This window comes from Cupressus sempervirens, chromosome 2, assembly GCF_028749045.1.
Source record: "Cupressus sempervirens isolate cs-2001-9-10 chromosome 2, ASM2874904v1, whole genome shotgun sequence".
Classification (NCBI taxonomy): Eukaryota; Viridiplantae; Streptophyta; class Pinopsida; order Cupressales; family Cupressaceae; genus Cupressus; species Cupressus sempervirens.
In genome coordinates this window covers 312,283,133-312,302,589 of record NC_143119.1, presented here as the reverse complement: position 1 = coordinate 312,302,589, position 19,457 = coordinate 312,283,133, and the positions used below count along the sequence as shown (strand labels likewise).

Genomic DNA, 19,457 nt, shown 5'->3' with positions numbered 1-19,457 from the left:
TAAAAAGATCTCAATCTGTTTTACGCATAGAATGTAAAAAGAAATAGTTAAAGACAAAATGCTTTGAGCCGCTCTTAAGTAATTACCAGACCCACCAATGTTGGGCTACCATTACCAATGTCCATAACCAAAGTTTAATGGCAATGGCTTCGAAGAAGAAGGTTAGGGTTCTGAAGAAGGCTGATGCTTCGGATCAAAAGGCTTCGGAGCCCCCTTGTCATCAACGGAGTAGGCTGATGCTTCGGATCAAAAGGCTGCGGAGCCCCCTTGTCATCAACAGAGCAGGATGGAAACGAGAAAATATCTTTCATAACAACGGAAAAGAACAAAAATAGAAGGATGGAAATCCAATTCCGGGTCATTCCCTGGTGAACGTGATTTGCCATAATCTCTTCGATCCCCGCATGAATATGCCAACAAACAAAACCAAAAATTAAAAAATAAGATGGCTGAAGAGAGCATACTGTAGTGTTGTAGAAGGTTTTGGACCTAAAATCCTCGAGCATGTTCCTTAAAAGATTACCTTGCAGACGTTGGCATTGACTGGTGAAAAATGAAGCCGCCAGGGTGAAAAATGAAAAATGCTACTGCCCCAATGTTTTCCAATTTTTTCCAGCGGTACACTGAAGAAAAATGAATTTTCCATGGTGAAAACTTGGAAACTTTTGGAGTTTTCCATATTGATCAAATCAACATTAATTGTATTATCGCAGAAGTGTGGACAATTTTTTTTCAGTAATTTTTTGTTTTGAAAAAATGATTTTCTCCCTTTTGCTCTTTTTCAATAGAGCTAATAAGATATCAATAGATGATATTTTTTATTTTTAAAAAATATGTGTAAAATTTCAAACTTTATCATAAATTGAAGTCTTCAAAAATACTTAAATCTTATTGGTTTGGCAATCGTTTATTAGTGTTTTAATGGACTGAACGATTGCGTTAGTATTCCAGGAACTAAAAAGAACGTGAACTAAAATTGAATACGCTTTACAATTGTCTTGTGTACGAACGTATTCACAGACGTCACGTCAGCATCCATTGACTGGAAACTATATGTGGGTATGCCGTATATTTGCTCATAGTTTCCATTCATAATTTTGAATTTGAAGTTTTCTGCAATCGTATGGACTGACGTTTACATGCTTTGAATTGAAATTCGCCATCACGCCCGTGCCTTATATAAATTTCATAATTTCGTTGCCTCCTCACTCAATTCCAGATCATCTTCATTCCGAAACATTTATTTTAGGCACCATGTCTGAATCATTGCCTCTTTTAACGCCCTACAAAATGGGTCCTTTCAATTTGGCTCACAGGTTTCTCTCACAACAAGCTTTTACTGAGGATGCACAATCAAGATTGAATTTTCCCCCCTAATAAAACACTTTTCTTTCTGTTTTTCAGAGTTGTTTTGGCTCCTCTTGCCAGGCAAAGATCCTACAACACCATTCCTCAACCGCATGCAATCCTGTACTACTCTCAGAGAACAACACGCGGGGGCTTGTTGATTACAGAGGCAACTGGGGTCTCTGATACTGCTCAAGGGTGTGTCAGCAATCCACTTACCTTCATTTCATTTTTTCTTTATTCCAATTAACATTTGAATGTTCATTGAAAAATATAGTTTTCCTTAAATGGCAGGCTTCCAGATACGCCTGGGATATGGACACAGGAGCAGGTTGAAGCCTGGAAGCCCATCGTGAAAGCTGTACACGACAAAGGGGGCATTTTCTTCTGCCAAATACTGCATGGCGGAAGATTTTCTCATGTTGGTCAGTATTTTTTGGGGGGCTTTCCACTGTTTTCTTAAATTTGGTTGATTGTGCTACGAAACGAAAAATGTATGTTTTGGGTGCAGATTATCAGCCTGATGGCCAATCTCCAATTTCCTCCACAAGCAAACCAATATCTGGAAAGATCCCTCTTCCGAATCGAAAGGATGTCGCAGACTTCTCTCCTCCTCGGCCTTTAAAAGCAGAGGAAATCCCCAATTTAGTTGCACATTTTCGAAATGCTGCCAGAAATGCAATCGATGCAGGCATGTTTTTATTCTCATCTACCTTGATTTAAAGAACAGAATGCCGATTTTTGTTGGTATAATGAGTCCTTTTATGAATAATAGGGTTCGATGGTGTTGAGATTCATGGAGCACATGGGTTCCTTATGGACCAGTTCATGAAGGACAGCGTGAATGATCGAACAGATGGCTATGGCGGAACATTGGAGAATCGTTGCAGATTTGCTCTTGAAGTTGTGGAAGCAGTTGTTGATGAAATCGGTGCAGAGCGTGTGGGAATTCGGCTTTCTCCCTTCTCAGCTTATTCTGATGCTTATGACTCGAATCCGGAGGCACTGGGTGTTTACATGGCGGAGGCTCTGAATAAATATAAGATATTGTATGCGCATTTTGTTGAGCCCAGGATTTTTAATGCGGAGAAGACGATAGTGACTGAAAAGAGCCTGAATCCAATGAGGAAAGCATTCAAGGGCACATTTTTGGCTGCAGGGGGTTATAATCGAGATGACGGCAACGAAGCTATTTCCGGTGGCAAAGCCGATCTGATTGTTTACGGCCGATTGTTTCTCGCCAATCCGGATCTGCCAAAAAGATTTGAGTTGAATGCGCCCCTCAATAAATACAACAGAGAAACATTTTATACTTCTGATCCTGTCGTTGGATACATAGATTATCCATTCCTCGAATCATCACACTGATATTGATTTGGTGATGGTACTAAAATGTGTAGTTGATTTTATGGTAGCTGTTTTGGACTTTTAGTGAGATTAGTTGGAGAATGTAACTTTTCATACTATATATTATAAACTTTTTAAAAATATATATTATTTATTATTTTGTGTCATTGTATAACTAGCAATTGCATCTAGGTATGCAATGGGTACACTAAAAAAGTATGGAAAGTCAATTAAGGAAAAATTTGGTTTATTTATTGCATTAATTTGGGCAACATACGTGATGATTAAAAAGATATTTAACAAATGATATTTGAGCAAGAAAGTTCTCAATCAAAAAGATAATTTGAAATAAATGATGTTTCTAAATTAGAAAAATAATCACACTCCATTTTCAATATGCTCTTTTTATATTTATAAGAGAGGGTGGGTAAGGATAGAAAAATAATAATAGAATGGGATTTATAAGAGATCGGATGCGTTAGGAGATAGAAATAAGAAATGATGCAACATATATTATTGTTGATGGCATATTCTATAAATCTCTTAATTTGGTACAATTCAAGAAAAAATAAGAATCAAAGATAATGGTGAAAGAGGTCCTTTGCGTACTTGATTCACAATTTGGATAAACAACTTTGTTTGAAATATATTGAACAGTTTATGTGAATTTACATTATATAAAAAGTTGAAAAAAACCACACAAATCATCATTTTAATGCCTCGTGATAAACCTCCAATGGTTTTCCCATTGCATAGTTCCATGTGGCACACCTTGACAAAATTGATGGTTATTATTATAGTGTTTTTGATTAAGAAAAGCAACAATTAATGGGTGTTGACTTGAAGTACAAACAAAACACTAGAAATATCTAGACAAGCCAGATTTCACTCTATCAAAGACAAAGGTCCACAAGTGACTAATCTACAAACCATGGTCAATGCTAACAATGAAAGACTTGGGACAAGCCCCCATAATAGTTGCAGACTTAAACCAAAAACAACAACAAAAGACCAAAGTGTGGCCTTTAAAACTTCCAGCAATCACTTGATCACAAGAGAAACTAAGACAATAGATCACCATAAGAAACAAGTGAACAAACTCAGGCCATTTACCCCTATCAGAATAGTAAGCAAAGAAACAGAACCAAACAAGACTATACCTCTAGCCTTGGCAAAAAAAAATGCATATCATCCAACCATAGGTCCGGACAAGGCTCCAACCTTGGAAAACGTAGTCAAAAGTCTTCCAGCCCCCCACAAACTTCCAAAACATCATACTAAGAGGAGCAAAGAGGAGGAAGACCAAGCCCCAGAGGTAAGAGCAACTCCTCCTTCCTCCACTAACAACACTACTAAAAGTAGTACAAGTATTTAGTATCTCAATAAGAGTCTCCTCTTCTTCCCACTGCCCAAATATGATCCCCACCTCAATAGGAGATTGCTCCACCTCCGTAGGAGCAACGAACTTAGAAGCTAAGAGTAAGACCTAGGTCATCTTCGTAGGATGTAACACACATCTCCACACCAAACTGTTTAGTTGCGGAGTCATCCTTTATTCACCACTTCAAGTACATCGTCCATACATGCTCTCACCAGCCAAATCTCTAAAAATTGGAAAGAGATACTCACAAAAAATGGGACAGTGCCCATTGAACACATTCACAACCACTTTTCCTCCAGGAACTAGCTACCTCCACAAGCTTTGTCCCCTCCTCAATAGGGTCCTCCACCTCAATAGGAAGTAGGAAAGTGAAAGAACAAGATAGAGGAAACCTCCACCACACATGCATCCAAGGCTATGAAATGATTGTCTTAACTAGATTTGAGTCCCAAATAGAGGAAGCATTCGCCTCAGAGCGTGAGCATCCAAAGGAATCCCAAAAGAAAAAAACACGAAGGGGCAAGAGAGTCCCCAAATGATGAACTAAAATGCCTAGCCAAGGGGGGCTATCAACAGTAAAACCCCTAAAAATGAAAATCCATCTAGGGAAAACACCCTTGTCAATAGAACTAGCACCAAGGACATGGACCACATTTCCCCTTTAGACCAGACCATTAACATCCAAGCCCTTCCAAACCCTAAGGTTCATATGCACCCCACGAGCCATACCAGGAGGCCTCAAGGGAAAGAACTGTCGATGAAGCCACCACACATATGCCCTTCGAACCAAACCCATCTGTATCCTCATCTCCAAGAAACTCCAAATACAAGAGAGCCCACCGGAGGTAGAGACAAGCAACGCACCTGGGGCAAAAGACCCCATACATCCAAAACCCAAAGTGGGGAACTAGGGTTCCGGCAAAAAATGCCTCCACCCACAAACCCCAACCCCTTATAGAGGTCCAACCAGTGCACAACCCAACAATACCCCAAGCACCAACATGGGACCTTCCATCTCCAAACACCACCCATAAGAGCCAAACCCATCTAGAGTGTGGAGAAGAGCCATTGGAAGAAAACCATCCTTCAACAACAAACACCTACTGAATAGTAGAAAAACCACTCCATCGTGCACCAGTGAGATCCACTCTCAAAATATGACAACACCCAACAAAGCTACACGGAACCAACACAAAGAAGGCACCCCATCCATCATCCTCGTCCGCTTCAGACTCCTCGCCTCACCATTGCAAGCATATGAGCTAGAAACCCCAGCCCCTTTGTCACCCGCTCTCCCACTCATCGTTATTATTATTATAGTGTTGGGAATAAATAATGCAATAATTTTTCAATGGGTAAAATGAGTAGATTTAAAGAACAAGATTGAATGGATTACATATTCCAAGGGAAGAATAGAATCAAATTTACTTCAAATTTTTTCGTTTGCAATCGTCTTCTATAAAAATGAATTTCATTATGTCAAAAGAGAACTTTTTTTATTGAATTGTTTATATTTTGGAATTCATGTGGATAATGTGTCATTAAGAGATGAAAAAAAAGAACTAGTAGATTTAATTTAATAAAATAATCATTGAAAACTAATCTTTATTTTAAAAAATTAAAGATCAATTTATAAAATTAATCAATGGATAAAACAAAGGAAAAGAATAATTGTCTTATTATTTTATTTTTCATAAAGATCTTCTAAAAAAAATGTTTTTCTATATTGAAATAATACAAAATTAAAATTTCAACATTTCTCAATTTAATTATGCATAATATCTTATATGAACTAAAACAATTGTCATTTAATTTTGATATAAATGAGTTTATTATTATGTAAGAAACTATATCATTATTTAACAAATGAAATTAAAATAAAATAGAGATTATTTAGATGGGTTTTATCTATTACCTATTTTCTAATAAAATATCAAATTTTATTTTAAAATTAAATGTTTTTGAGGTCCCTTCATTTACTTTTTTAAAAAAAAAATTATTATATTTGACTAAAGGAAGTATGAAAAATGGTCATGAATTCAAGATACAACATAGAAATAGGAGAACTTTTGTGAAGTGAATACAATTTCCAACTTTTCACACAAATAAGTTAGAACTCTATAATCCAATTAAAACTAGATAGGATATTGTCTCAACCTATGTTGAAGTGCGCATTAAGTTCTTTATTAATTTAAACGATGCTTTTATAGGGGTTCTAAAGGAAACAATAAGGCCATAAATCTAATGTCATAATAAACAATGCATAAATGAAGTATCCATTCATTTTAATGCATATTTTAATTGCTTGTTTATATTTTTAAGGTTCTGTGATCAAGCACATTGTACATAGATAATGATGATGCACTTGCTCAACCCGATGTGAGTTTTTTTCTTTGGTACAAGATCTCTTTTTCTTAAAATGGCGTCTCTCTAATATTTCTTCCTTTCAAGTTCTTTTATTATTGTATTATGTACTCTAATATTGTAGAAATAATAGAGCAACATGTTCCCTATTAGGAACATCTTCATTGGAGGCTAATGAAAATGTTCCTAATTGGGAACATGTTGCTATATTATTTCTAAAATATTATGAAATGGTTGTTCGTTGAATACACTTACCATAATTACAAATTTGCAAAGATTCTTGAGCTTAATGTAGTACCTTTCAAAGTTTTAGATAGATAATTTAATTATAGCTAATCCTAATTATTCAATTTTATGTAGTTGGAGATTCATTAACTATGGTCCTTAAACTTCAAGCTAAAAAATCACTTCACACAACTCATATTCAAGAACTTGGTGCTCTTCGCATGCATTTACAATTTGAGGTAACCTTATTGTCATTATTGGTTATTTAAATGATCTAATACCATTATTTTGATGGCTATTTTATTATTTTTTAGATAATATGATGTTTTCATTTCAATGGATAATATGAATAATAGAAGGAAAAAAGAATGGGTTTTTGGCTATGTGATTCTTGATGTTCTTAGCTCAATATTTATTTTATTTTATTTTAATGAAAATATAAGTAGTATTAACTATAATTTTAAATTTAATGTTGAATTTTTTATCAGATCATTATTAGATATTTTTTATGTGCTACATTCTATCTTAAATAGAATTCATGGAATAATTTATTTGAAATAATTAGCACTATTGTAATGTTAGGATTAACAAAACAAAAACAACAATTACTCAATACCGCTAGAGGAGCTACTAGATCATCATACATTATAAGATCTCTAACCCTAGGCCATTTTATACAAAAAAAAATTTCCCCTCAAACCCTCATGAATAAATCTAGAGGGAACCACACGAAATGAATTAAGAAAAAAAATTAACCTCTAAATTAGGACCACATAACACATAAAAGGCATTCATCTACTTAAATGTCAATACAATATCCCTTTTAAGACTTTACATATTAGATCTCATATTACAATAATGTTATTTCATTATAAATGGAAAATGAAATAGGAAATTCCAAAGGATCTCCAGGCTATGCTACTAGTGAGTATAGTGTTAAATATTCTCAAACAAAGGAAACCGCCCGTAATTGGAGTTGGGTAATGTGAACAGGTAAAATTTGGATATATAAATTTTAAATTTTATTACTAAGTACAATAGAACTCCATCACTAACAGATTTCTTTTACATTCATATTATTTTTATCAGCAATTGATGTGTATGACATTCAATGATATATATTTTTAATTTGTTCGGAGCACATTTAGGGAGAATTGGACCACTTATTCTAATAAAAGTACAAGATCAACTAACTTTCTCTATGGAACTACAAAATGAACACATTTTCTATCGTATTATATTATAGAAGCACTAGTCTCAAATTTTCTCTAAATTAGGCAAAAAATTTGTACATCGAACAAAATAGTCATATGCATTCATCTATTCTTATAAATTAAATTTTTTAGACTTTTTAGAATATAGCCTTTTTAGGTTGGTGGAAGATAGATAAATTATTGATATTAAGGTTACTTCACAATTTTATAATGTAATTTGTCTTCGTTTTTTAAGATATTAAGTTAAAATATAGATAATTAACATCACTCAAAATTTCTAAATTTTAGTTTTTAAACATAAGAAAGTCAACAATGTACAAAAAAGAAGCCCTTTTGACGAATTAAAATCTAAATGAACCCTAATTTTACAAATCAATAAAAGATTCTTCACTATACCTCTTGTACTCTTAGATCGATTGTTAATATAACTATCGTAATTAGCCCATAGGCTACTTTAATGTGAGAATCACACAACATAATTATTAAATTTTAAAATTTTGGGAACAGTGTTCCATATTCATAATTTTCGGCAAGGTTTGAGGATTCGGTTAAATTTTATTTCTCCTTAAAAATCTCTAAAATATTGCACTCTACAATTTAACCTTCAATTAGAACTAGGAGTGTTTTCATGATTTTTAAGTCTTGAATGGTATTAAACAACTAATTTAATTTCTAAATTGAACCTTCTTTTGTAATCAATTTTCTCTATGCTTATACTGATAAATTATTAGTATTTTGTAGGTTTTTAAAAAAAAATTATATAATAATTTGATTGAAGTTATTAAAAGAAAATTGAGAATTTATGACAATTTGTATATTCATGATTGGAAATATTGCTCATTGTACTCTTGGTAAATTTTTTAAAGAAAATCTAACTTTTGAAGCATTATTTGTCATAACTTAACTATTACAATTTGACAAAAGTCATACTTCAAATAATGTTTAGATTTTAATATTAAAATAAACAATTATTATGCGAAGTTTTTTGTTGTGTCTATATTATTAAAATTTAACGATATTGATAATGTGTACATTTCAAAATACTATATTACTTTCATTAATTATTTTGATTTTCTTCTTAATATTATTTGTTTTCTATCCTATATTTTATTTATTGTTTACAAAATCAAAAAATAATAATTACTTTCTATTCCTATTCCAATTTACTGCAAGGCAAGTACATGCCACTAGGTGGAACTTATTCTTCTATGCTGTTCGATTTAGGTGGGAAATAGAAACAAATTGAATCTCTGATGGCTCTCTAATTGAAATTCTCTATGGTGAACTTAATTTTTTTTAACTTAATTTCATTTATGGTTAACTAGATGGCCCTTGTGTTGGGCTTAATGGCGTTCTTTAACAGGCTCCTATTGTGCACTATGAATGGCTTGCGAACAACTTCTCTTCTCCTCAAAATAAACCACCAACTGCACATTATGTGTTCTAGTTATCATTGTTTGTTGAATTCTTAAAGTTGAAAGCAATACAAAATATTTTTTAATAAAATTGTCAATACCATATTAGTAGAAATAAATAAATAAATTTTACGTTCTAGTAACGATGGAGTCATACTACAGATGTAGTCATATTCTTTGTGGACTTACCAGTTTATAAATAGTTTTGCATTGTTACTTGAGGTTTCAGCTAGAAGTAGTGATTGTAGGTCAATCTTTTCCATTGTCATTCATTAATTCTACACAACTTCAACCATGCATTTGAAAACCAAATGAGCATTAAAAACAATTTAATTAGAAACTATGAGCTATCTTTTACAATTTTCAAAACGCAATGTTTAATTTTTCTAGAAAAGAATTATTTAAATTAAAATCCTATCATAATCCTATAGTAAAAAAATGACAAAAGCATTTTAGTTGGGGTGCACATGTCTTTAATACTTGAAGAGAAAGTTTGTGAACTTAAATCACTCATTTGATATATTATCTAAACTTGTGCAAGTTGAAAAATATAATGTAGAAGTTCAAATTATAATCCCGTGAATGAAATATAATTACAACCCTAGAACAATATAAAGTTAAGAATGCTCATTTTTTGTGGTGTTTTTTTCAAATTTGTGAAAATACATATAAAAAATTTCCAACTATGTTTGTTCATGTTGAGCAATACAATGTGTAGTCCAACCTACAATTTCATATGCACAATGAGATCATACTACAACCCTACAACAATGGATAGTTAGAGAAATGTGTTTTCCTTTTTATGTCTAAAATCAAAAGTATTACATCCAGCTATTTATTTGAATTACCTCGGATAAGGAGAAAAAAATATCATTCAAAAATGAGTTTTGTAAAAATATTAAATTTGAAAATGTGAAAGTTTAAATTAATTATTTCAGCTTGTCAAACATAGAATTATAAGAAAATATAACAAATAAAATCAGCACTACATTACTTGATTTTGAAAAATATCTTGTATTAATTTAGAATATTTTTAAATTATATTAATTTAATCATTGTTATATTTTATTTATGAATTAATTAAGAATCGTTATGTTTTATTTTTAGTGTTTTCTTCTATTTATTTTTATTTGAGGCACTGTAAAGTTTTCAATAGTAATTTAAATGTAATATCAATACTAATAATAAATAATATTTGTTTATGGCAATGTACTTATATTTTAATTTTTTTAATTTTACTTTTTTTAATAAAAATATTTAAATATCAATATATTTATTTCATCACTATCTATATTTTTATCATAATTATTTAATTTGTTCACAAGTGTTGTAATCTGATTAAACATGTTAGTTTTATTTTTTTTGCCATAATTTTTTAAACTTTTGAAATATTATTATAGTTAATTATATGTACATTGATTTTTTCAGTTTGTAATTTATGATAAAAATTATTTTAATTTTTTGAAAGTATCAAATGTCAAATTTTGTTTTCTATTTAAAATACCACTGAATTTTTTTTTAAACTAACTTACATTAGTTTTACTGTATTTCGATATAATACAATTTAATCTGTAATATCTATATTTTAATAATATGTATTCAAATTATTTATTACATTGTTTAGGATAAGTTTTTTGGAGCAAAGTTGAACTTGCCATTGGATGTGATTGTTGCAACGTGGCAATTTAGTGCAGCTGCGTTGTGGAGGAGATCCACTCCTCCACGCGGTTTGCATTTCTTTCTCTTTTAATTCCTGTTTCCTTTTGAGCATTTATTTTTGCACTTTTCTTGTCCTATGGAGACAATTTCTGATAGTTTTTCTATTTCTCCTTCTAACCCTACGATAATGGATATTCCATCTCCTGCTCTAAGTATTCGTCAATTGCATCTCCAGTTGTTACCCCAACCCCTAAAGTTATTGACCCTCTCCCTGCATCTGCCTCCCAACCACTTAGGAAATCATTTGCAAAAAAGGTGGCTCCGGCTAACAATGGAGTCTCCTCTGATGCACAGTTTCTTTAGATGGTTAGAGGGAAGAGATCAAGCAAAGAAGGTAAGGGTTCTTCCTTTTCCTTAAATGAATTTTTCATTTCTCTGAATGATTCCATGTTGAAGGAAATAACATTAGAGAAGTCTCAGCTCTATGAAACTACTATTTTCTTTGCTTGTATGAATTTAGAGAAGTGCCCTCAAAAGAAGTTTTTAGATGATTAGGGGTAAAGACCTAGTAGCCACCTAGGCTAACTTCGCACACCAAGAACTCCTAAACTGTAAGTTCGATTTTGTCGATTTTTTTGGGGTACCTTTGTAGGTGATCAAAGAGCTTAAAGCTAAGGTTTCAACTTTTGGGTATTCGTGGATCTCTCTGTTGGGATCATGGAGCGCGAAGTAGTCAAATAGTGTCAATAGTACACAAATTGTTCAATCACCAACTAAAAAAGCTAAAAAATGATTGGCTATTAGTGATTGGTTATTAGTACATGTGTTTTTAGTTTTTAGGACTCTTTTAAGAGTGATAATTGAAAGCATCTATGACAAAACTATTACGATTATTGAACTCCTATTTAGTTACTAGATCTCCTCTTCCCCTATTGTATCAAAAATTACATAGATAATTTTATAGGTTGATAAGATATCGTGTAAGGAATTAATAAATATTGTATTTTTTCAAATTTTGTTGACAATTCACAACTTTGATACTTCGAGAGGGGATTATAATCCAAATCAAATTTTTCGATTGTAACAAGAGACGCGAAGCGTCGTAGTTCCTACCATATGTGTGGTGGTAGTATTGTTGTGGAGGAGGGAAGGGAAGGGTTGGCATTAAGTAATAATTAGTTAATTTGAAAAACCAAGAAATATATTTAAAGCTTTGTGTCCAAGCCAAATACGTGAGGAAATTATAACCCAGGGAAAAAGAAAACTACCAACAAACGTAGCATGTTTAAAAAGATCTCAATCTGTTTTACGCATAGAATGTAAAAAGAAATAGTTAAAGACAAAATGCTTTGAGCCGCTCTTAAGTAATTACCAGACCCACCAATGTTGGGCTACCATTACCAATGTCCATAACCAAAGTTTAATGGCAATGGCTTCGAAGAAGAAGGTTAGGGTTCTGAAGAAGGCTGATGCTTCGGATCAAAAGGCTTCGGAGCCCCCTTGTCATCAACGGAGCAGGCTGATGCTTCGGATCAAAAGGCTGCGGAGCCCCCTTGTCATCAACAGAGCAGGATGGAAACGAGAAAATATCTTTGATAACAACGGAAAAGAACAAAAATAGAAGGATGGAAATCCAATTCCGAGTCATTCCCTGGTGAACGTGATTTGCCATAATCTCTTCGATCCCCGCATGAATATGCCAACAAACAAAACCATAAATTAAAAAATAAGATGGCTGAAGAGAGCATACTATAGTGTTGTAGAAGGTTTTGGACCTAAAATCCTCGAGCATGTTCCTTAAAAGATTACCTTGCAGACGTTGGCATTGACTGGTGAAAAATGAAGCCGCCAGGGTGAAAAATGAAAAATGCTACTGCCCCAATGTTTTCCAATTTTTTCCAGCGGTACACTGAAGAAAAATGAATTTTCCATGGTGAAAACTTGGAAACTTTTGGAGTTTTCCATATTGATCAAATCAACATTAATTGTATTATCGCAGAAGTGTGGACAATTTTTTTTCAGTAATTTTTAGTTTTGAAAAAATGATTTTCTCCCTTTTGCTCTTTTTCAATAGAGCTAATAAGATATCAATAGATGATATTTTTTATTTTTAAAAAATATGTGTAAAATTTCAAACTTTATCATAAATTGAAGTCTTCAAAAATACTTAAATCTTATTGGTTTGGCAATCGTTTATTAGTGTTTTAATGGACTGAACGATTGCGTTAGTATTCCAGGAACTAAAAAGAACGTGAACTAAAATTGAATACGCTTTACAATTGTCTTGTGTACGAACGTATTCACAGACGTCACGTCAGCATCCATTGACTGGAAACTATATGTGGGTATGCCGTATATTTGCTCATAGTTTCCATTCATAATTTTGAATTTGAAGTTTTCTGCAATCGTATGGACTGACGTTTACATGCTTTGAATTGAAATTCGCCATCACGCCCGTGCCTTATATAAATTTCATAATTTCGTTGCCTCCTCACTCAATTCCAGATCATCTTCATTCCGAAACATTTATTTTAGGCACCATGTCTGAATCATTGCCTCTTTTAACGCCCTACAAAATGGGTCCTTTCAATTTGGCTCACAGGTTTCTCTCACAACAAGCTTTTACTGAGGATGCACAATCAAGATTGAATTTTCCCCCCTAATAAAACACTTTTCTTTCTGTTTTTCAGAGTTGTTTTGGCTCCTCTTGCCAGGCAAAGATCCTACAACACCATTCCTCAGCCGCATGCAATCCTGTACTACTCTCAGAGAACAACACGCGGGGGCTTGTTGATTACAGAGGCAACTGGGGTCTCTGATACTGCTCAAGGGTGTGTCAGCAATCCACTTACCTTCATTTCATTTTTTCTTTATTCCAATTAACATTTGAATGTTCATTGAAAAATATAGTTTTCCTTAAATGGCAGGCTTCCAGATACGCCTGGGATATGGACACAGGAGCAGGTTGAAGCCTGGAAGCCCATCGTGAAAGCTGTACACGACAAAGGGGGCATTTTCTTCTGCCAAATACTGCATGGCGGAAGATTTTCTCATGTTGGTCAGTATTTTTTGGGGGGCTTTCCACTGTTTTCTTAAATTTGGTTGATTGTGCTACGAAACGAAAAATGTATGTTTTGGGTGCAGATTATCAGCCTGATGGCCAATCTCCAATTTCCTCCACAAGCAAACCAATATCTGGAAAGATCCCTCTTCCGAATCGAAAGGATGTCGCAGACTTCTCTCCTCCTCGGCCTTTAAAAGCAGAGGAAATCCCCAATTTAGTTGCACATTTTCGAAATGCTGCCAGAAATGCAATCGATGCAGGCATGTTTTTATTCTCATCTACCTTGATTTAAAGAACAGAATGCCGATTTTTGTTGGTATAATGAGTCCTTTTATGAATAATAGGGTTCGATGGTGTTGAGATTCATGGAGCACATGGGTTCCTTATGGACCAGTTCATGAAGGACAGCGTGAATGATCGAACAGATGGCTATGGCGGAACATTGGAGAATCGTTGCAGATTTGCTCTTGAAGTTGTGGAAGCAGTTGTTGATGAAATCGGTGCAGAGCGTGTGGGAATTCGGCTTTCTCCCTTCTCAGCTTATTCTGATGCTTATGACTCGAATCCGGAGGCACTGGGTGTTTACATGGCGGAGGCTCTGAATAAATATAAGATATTGTATGCGCATTTTGTTGAGCCCAGGATTTTTAATGCGGAGAAGACGATAGTGACTGAAAAGAGCCTGAATCCAATGAGGAAAGCATTCAAGGGCACATTTTTGGCTGCAGGGGGTTATAATCGAGATGACGGCAACGAAGCTATTTCCGGTGGCAAAGCCGATCTGATTGTTTACGGCCGATTGTTTCTCGCCAATCCGGATCTGCCAAAAAGATTTGAGTTGAATGCGCCCCTCAATAAATACAACAGAGAAACATTTTATACTTCTGATCCTGTCGTTGGATACATAGATTATCCATTCCTCGAATCATCACACTGATATTGATTTGGTGATGGTACTAAAATGTGTAGTTGATTTTATGGTAGCTGTTTTGGACTTTTAGTGAGATTAGTTGGAGAATGTAACTTTTCATACTATATATTATAAACTTTTTAAAAATATATATTATTTATTATTTTGTGTCATTGTATAACTAGCAATTGCATCTAGGTATGCAATGGGTACACTAAAAAAGTATGGAAAGTCAATTAAGGAAAAATTTGGTTTATTTATTGCATTAATTTGGGTAACATACGTGATGATTAAAAAGATATTTAACAAATGATATTTGAGCAAGAAAGTTCTCAATCAAAAAGATAATTTGAAATAAATGATGTTTCTAAATTAGAAAAATAATCACACTCCATTTTCAATATGCTCTTTTTATATTTATAAGAGAGGGTGGGTAAGGATAGAAAAATAATAATAGAATGGGATTTATAAGAGATCGGATGCGTTAGGAGATAGAAATAAGAAATGATGCAACATATATTATTGTTGATGGCATATTCTATAAATCTCTTAATTTGGTACAATTCAAGAAAAAATAAGAATCAAAGATAATGGTGAAAGAGGTCCTTTGCGTACTTGATTCACAATTTGGATAAACAACTTTGTTTGAAATATATTGAACAGTTTATGTGAATTTACATTATATAAAAAGTTGAAAAAAACCACACAAATCATCATTTTAATGCCTCGTGATAAACCTCCAATGGTTTTCCCATTGCATAGTTCCATGTGGCACACCTTGACAAAATTGATGGTTATTATTATAGTGTTTTTGATTAAGAAAAGCAACAATTAATGGGTGTTGACTTGAAGTACAAACAAAACACTAGAAATATCTAGACAAGCCAGATTTCACTCTATCAAAGACAAAGGTCCACAAGTGACTAATCTACAAACCATGGTCAATGCTAACAATGAAAGACTTGGGACAAGCCCCCATAATAGTTGCAGACTTAAACCAAAAACAACAACAAAAGACCAAAGTGTGGCCTTTAAAACTTCCAGCAATCACTTGATCACAAGAGAAACTAAGACAATAAATCACCATAAGAAACAAGTGAACAAACTCAGGCCATTTACCCCTATCAGAATAGTAAGCAAAGAAACAGAACCAAACAAGACTATACCTCTAGCCTTGGCAAAAAAAAATGCATATCATCCAACCATAGGTCCGGACAAGGCTCCAACCTTGGAAAACGTAGTCAAAAGTCTTCCAGCCCCCCACAAACTTCCAAAACATCATACTAAGAGGAGCAAAGAGGAGGAAGACCAAGCCCCAGAGGTAAGAGCAACTCCTCCTTCCTCCACTAACAACACTACTAAAAGTAGTACAAGTATTTAGTATCTCAATAGGAGTCTCCTCTTCTTCCCACTGCCCAAATATGATCCCCACCTCAATAGGAGATTGCTCCACCTCCGTAGGAGCAACGAACTTAGAAGCTAAGAGTAAGACCTAGGTCATCTTCGTAGGATGTAACACACATCTCCACACCAAACTGTTTAGTTGCGGAGTCATCCTTTATTCACCACTTCAAGTACATCGTCCATACATGCTCTCACCAGCCAAATCTCTAAAAATTGGAAAGAGATACTCACAAAAAATGGGACAGTGCCCATTGAACACATTCACAACCACTTTTCCTCCAGGAACTAGCTACCTCCACAAGCTTTGTCCCCTCCTCAATAGGGTCCTCCACCTCAATAGGAAGTAGGAAAGTGAAAGAACAAGATAGAGGAAACCTCCACCACACATGCATCCAAGGCTATGAAATGATTGTCTTAACTAGATTTGAGTCCCAAATAGAGGAAGCATTCGCCTCAGAGCGTGAGCATCCAAAGGAATCCCCAAAGAAAAAAACACGAAGGGGCAAGAGAGTCCCCAAATGATGAACTAAAATGCCTAGCCAAGGGGGGCTATCAACAGTAAAACCCCTAAAAATGAAAATCCATCTAGGGAAAACACCCTTGTCAATAGAACTAGCACCAAGGACATGGACCACATTTCCCCTTTAGACCAGACCATTAACATCCAAGCCCTTCCAAACCCTAAGGTTCATATGCACCCCACGAGCCATACCAGGAGGCCTCAAGGGAAAGAACTGTCGATGAAGCCACCACACATATGCCCTTCGAACCAAACCCATCTGTATCCTCATCTCCAAGAAACTCCAAATACAAGAGAGCCCACCGGAGGTAGAGACAAGCAATGCACCTGGGGCAAAAGACCCCATACATCACAAACCCAAAGTGGGGAACTAGGGTTCCGGCAAAAAATGCCTCCACCCACAAACCCCAACCCCTTATAGAGGTCCAACCAGTGCACAACCCAACAATACCCCAAGCACCAACATGGGACCTTCCATCTCCAAACACCACCCATAAGAGCCAAACCCATCTAGAGTGTGGAGAAGAGCCATTGGAAGAAAACCATCCTTCAACAACAAACACCTACTGAATAGTAGAAAAACCACTCCATCGTGCACCAGTGAGATCCACCCTCAAAATATGACAACACCCAACAAAGCTACACGGAACCAACACAAAGAAGGCACCCCATCCATCATCCTCGTCCGCTTCAGACTCCTCACCTCACCATTGCAAGCATATGAGCTAGAAACCCCAGCCCCTTTGTCACCCGCTCTCCCACTCATCGTTATTATTATTATAGTGTTGGGAATAAATAATGCAATAATTTTTCAATGGGTAAAATGAGTAGATTTAAAGAACAAGATTGAATGGATTACATATTCCAAGGGAAGAATAGAATCAAATTTACTTCAAATTTTTTCGTTTGCAATCGTCTTCTATAAAAATGAATTTCATTATGTCAAAAGAGAACTTTTTTTATTGAATTGTTTATATTTTGGAATTCATGTGGATAATGTGTCATTAAGAGATGAAAAAAAAGAACTAGTAGATTTAATTTAATAAAATAATCATTGAAAACTAATCTTTATTTAAAAAAGTTAAAGATCAATTTATAAAATTAATCAATGGATAAAACAAAGGAAAAGAATAATTGTCTTATTATTTTATTTTTCATAAAGATCTTCTAAAAAAAATGTTTTTCTATATTGAAATAATACAAAATTAAAATTTCAACATTTCTCAATTTAATTATGCATAATATCTTATATGAACTAAAACAATTGTCATTTAATTTTGATATAAATGAGTTTATTATTATGTAAGAAACTATATCATTATTTAACAAATGAAATTAAAATAAAATAGAGATAATTTAGATGGGTTTTATCTATTACCTATTTTCTAATAAAATATCAAATTTTATTTTAAAATTAAATGTTTTTGAGGTCCCTTCATTTACTTTTAAAAAAAAAAATTTATTATATTTGACTAAAGGAAGTATGAAAAATGGTCATGAATTCAAGATACAACATAGAAATAGGAGAACTTTTGTGAAGTGAATACAATTTCCAACTTTTCACACAAATAAGTTAGAACTCTATAATCCAATTAAAACTAGATAGGATATTGTCTCAACCTATGTTGAAGTGCGCATTAAGTTCTTTATTAATTTAAACGATGCTTTTATAGGGGTTCTAAAGGAAACAATAAGGCCATAAATCTAATGTCATAATAAACAATGCATAAATGAAGTATCCATTCATTTTAATGCATATTTTAATTGCTTGTTTATATTTTTAAGGTTCTGTGATCAAGCACATTGTACATAGATAATGATGATGCACTTGCTCAACCCGATGTGAGTTTTTTTCTTTGGTACAAGATCTCTTTTTCTTAAAATGGCGTCTCTCTAATATTTCTTCCTTTCAAGTTCTTTTATTATTGTATTATGTACTCTAATATTGTAGAAATAATAGAGCAACATGTTCCCTATTAGGAACATCTTCATTGGAGGCTAATGAAAATGTTCCTAATTGGGAACATGTTGCTATATTATTTCTAAAATATTATGAAATGGTTGTTCGTTGAATACACTTACCATAATTACAAATTTGCAAAGATTCTTGAGCTTAATGTAGTACCTTTCAAAGTTTTAGATAGATAATTTAATTATAGCTAATCCTAATTATTCAATTTTATGTAGTTGGAGATTCATTAACTATGGTCCTTAAACTTCAAGCTAAAAAATCACTTCACACAACTCGTATTCAAGAACTTGGTGCTCTTCGCATGCATTTACAATTTGAGGTAACCTTATTGTCATTATTGGTTATTTAAATGATCTAATACCATTATTTTGATGGCTATTTTATTATTTTTTAGATAATATGATGTTTTCATTTCAATGGATAATATGAATAATAGAAGGAAAAAAGAATGGGTTTTTGGCTATGTGATTCTTGATGTTCTTAGCTCAATATTTATTTTATTTTATTTTAATGAAAATATTAGTATTAACTATAATTTTAAATTTAATGTTGAATTTTTCATCAGATCATTATTAGATATTTTTTATATGCTACATTCTATCTTAAATAGAATTCATGGAATAATTTATTTGAAA

At 33.5% G+C, this 19,457-nt stretch overlaps 2 protein-coding genes across 2 annotated transcripts; both read left to right on the top strand.

The window, feature by feature from the left end:
- The first annotated feature begins 1,221 nt into the window (after positions 1 to 1,221).
- Positions 1,222 to 2,861, top strand: LOC149572342 (putative 12-oxophytodienoate reductase 11). Its single transcript, XM_089811085.1, has 5 exons — positions 1,222 to 1,316; positions 1,405 to 1,545; positions 1,642 to 1,772; positions 1,859 to 2,038; positions 2,123 to 2,861. The coding sequence occupies exons 1-5, from the start codon at positions 1,255 to 1,257 to the stop codon at positions 2,713 to 2,715; spliced, it is 1,107 nt and encodes a 368-aa protein (XP_089667211.1). The 5' UTR covers positions 1,222 to 1,254; the 3' UTR covers positions 2,716 to 2,861.
- A 10,595-nt stretch (positions 2,862 to 13,456) lies between these two features.
- On the top strand, positions 13,457 to 15,099 carry LOC149572341 (putative 12-oxophytodienoate reductase 11). The gene is made up of 5 exons (XM_089811078.1): positions 13,457 to 13,554; positions 13,643 to 13,783; positions 13,880 to 14,010; positions 14,097 to 14,276; positions 14,361 to 15,099. The coding sequence occupies exons 1-5, from the start codon at positions 13,493 to 13,495 to the stop codon at positions 14,951 to 14,953; spliced, it is 1,107 nt and encodes a 368-aa protein (XP_089667204.1). The 5' UTR covers positions 13,457 to 13,492; the 3' UTR covers positions 14,954 to 15,099.
- The last annotated feature ends 4,358 nt before the right edge of the window (positions 15,100 to 19,457 follow it).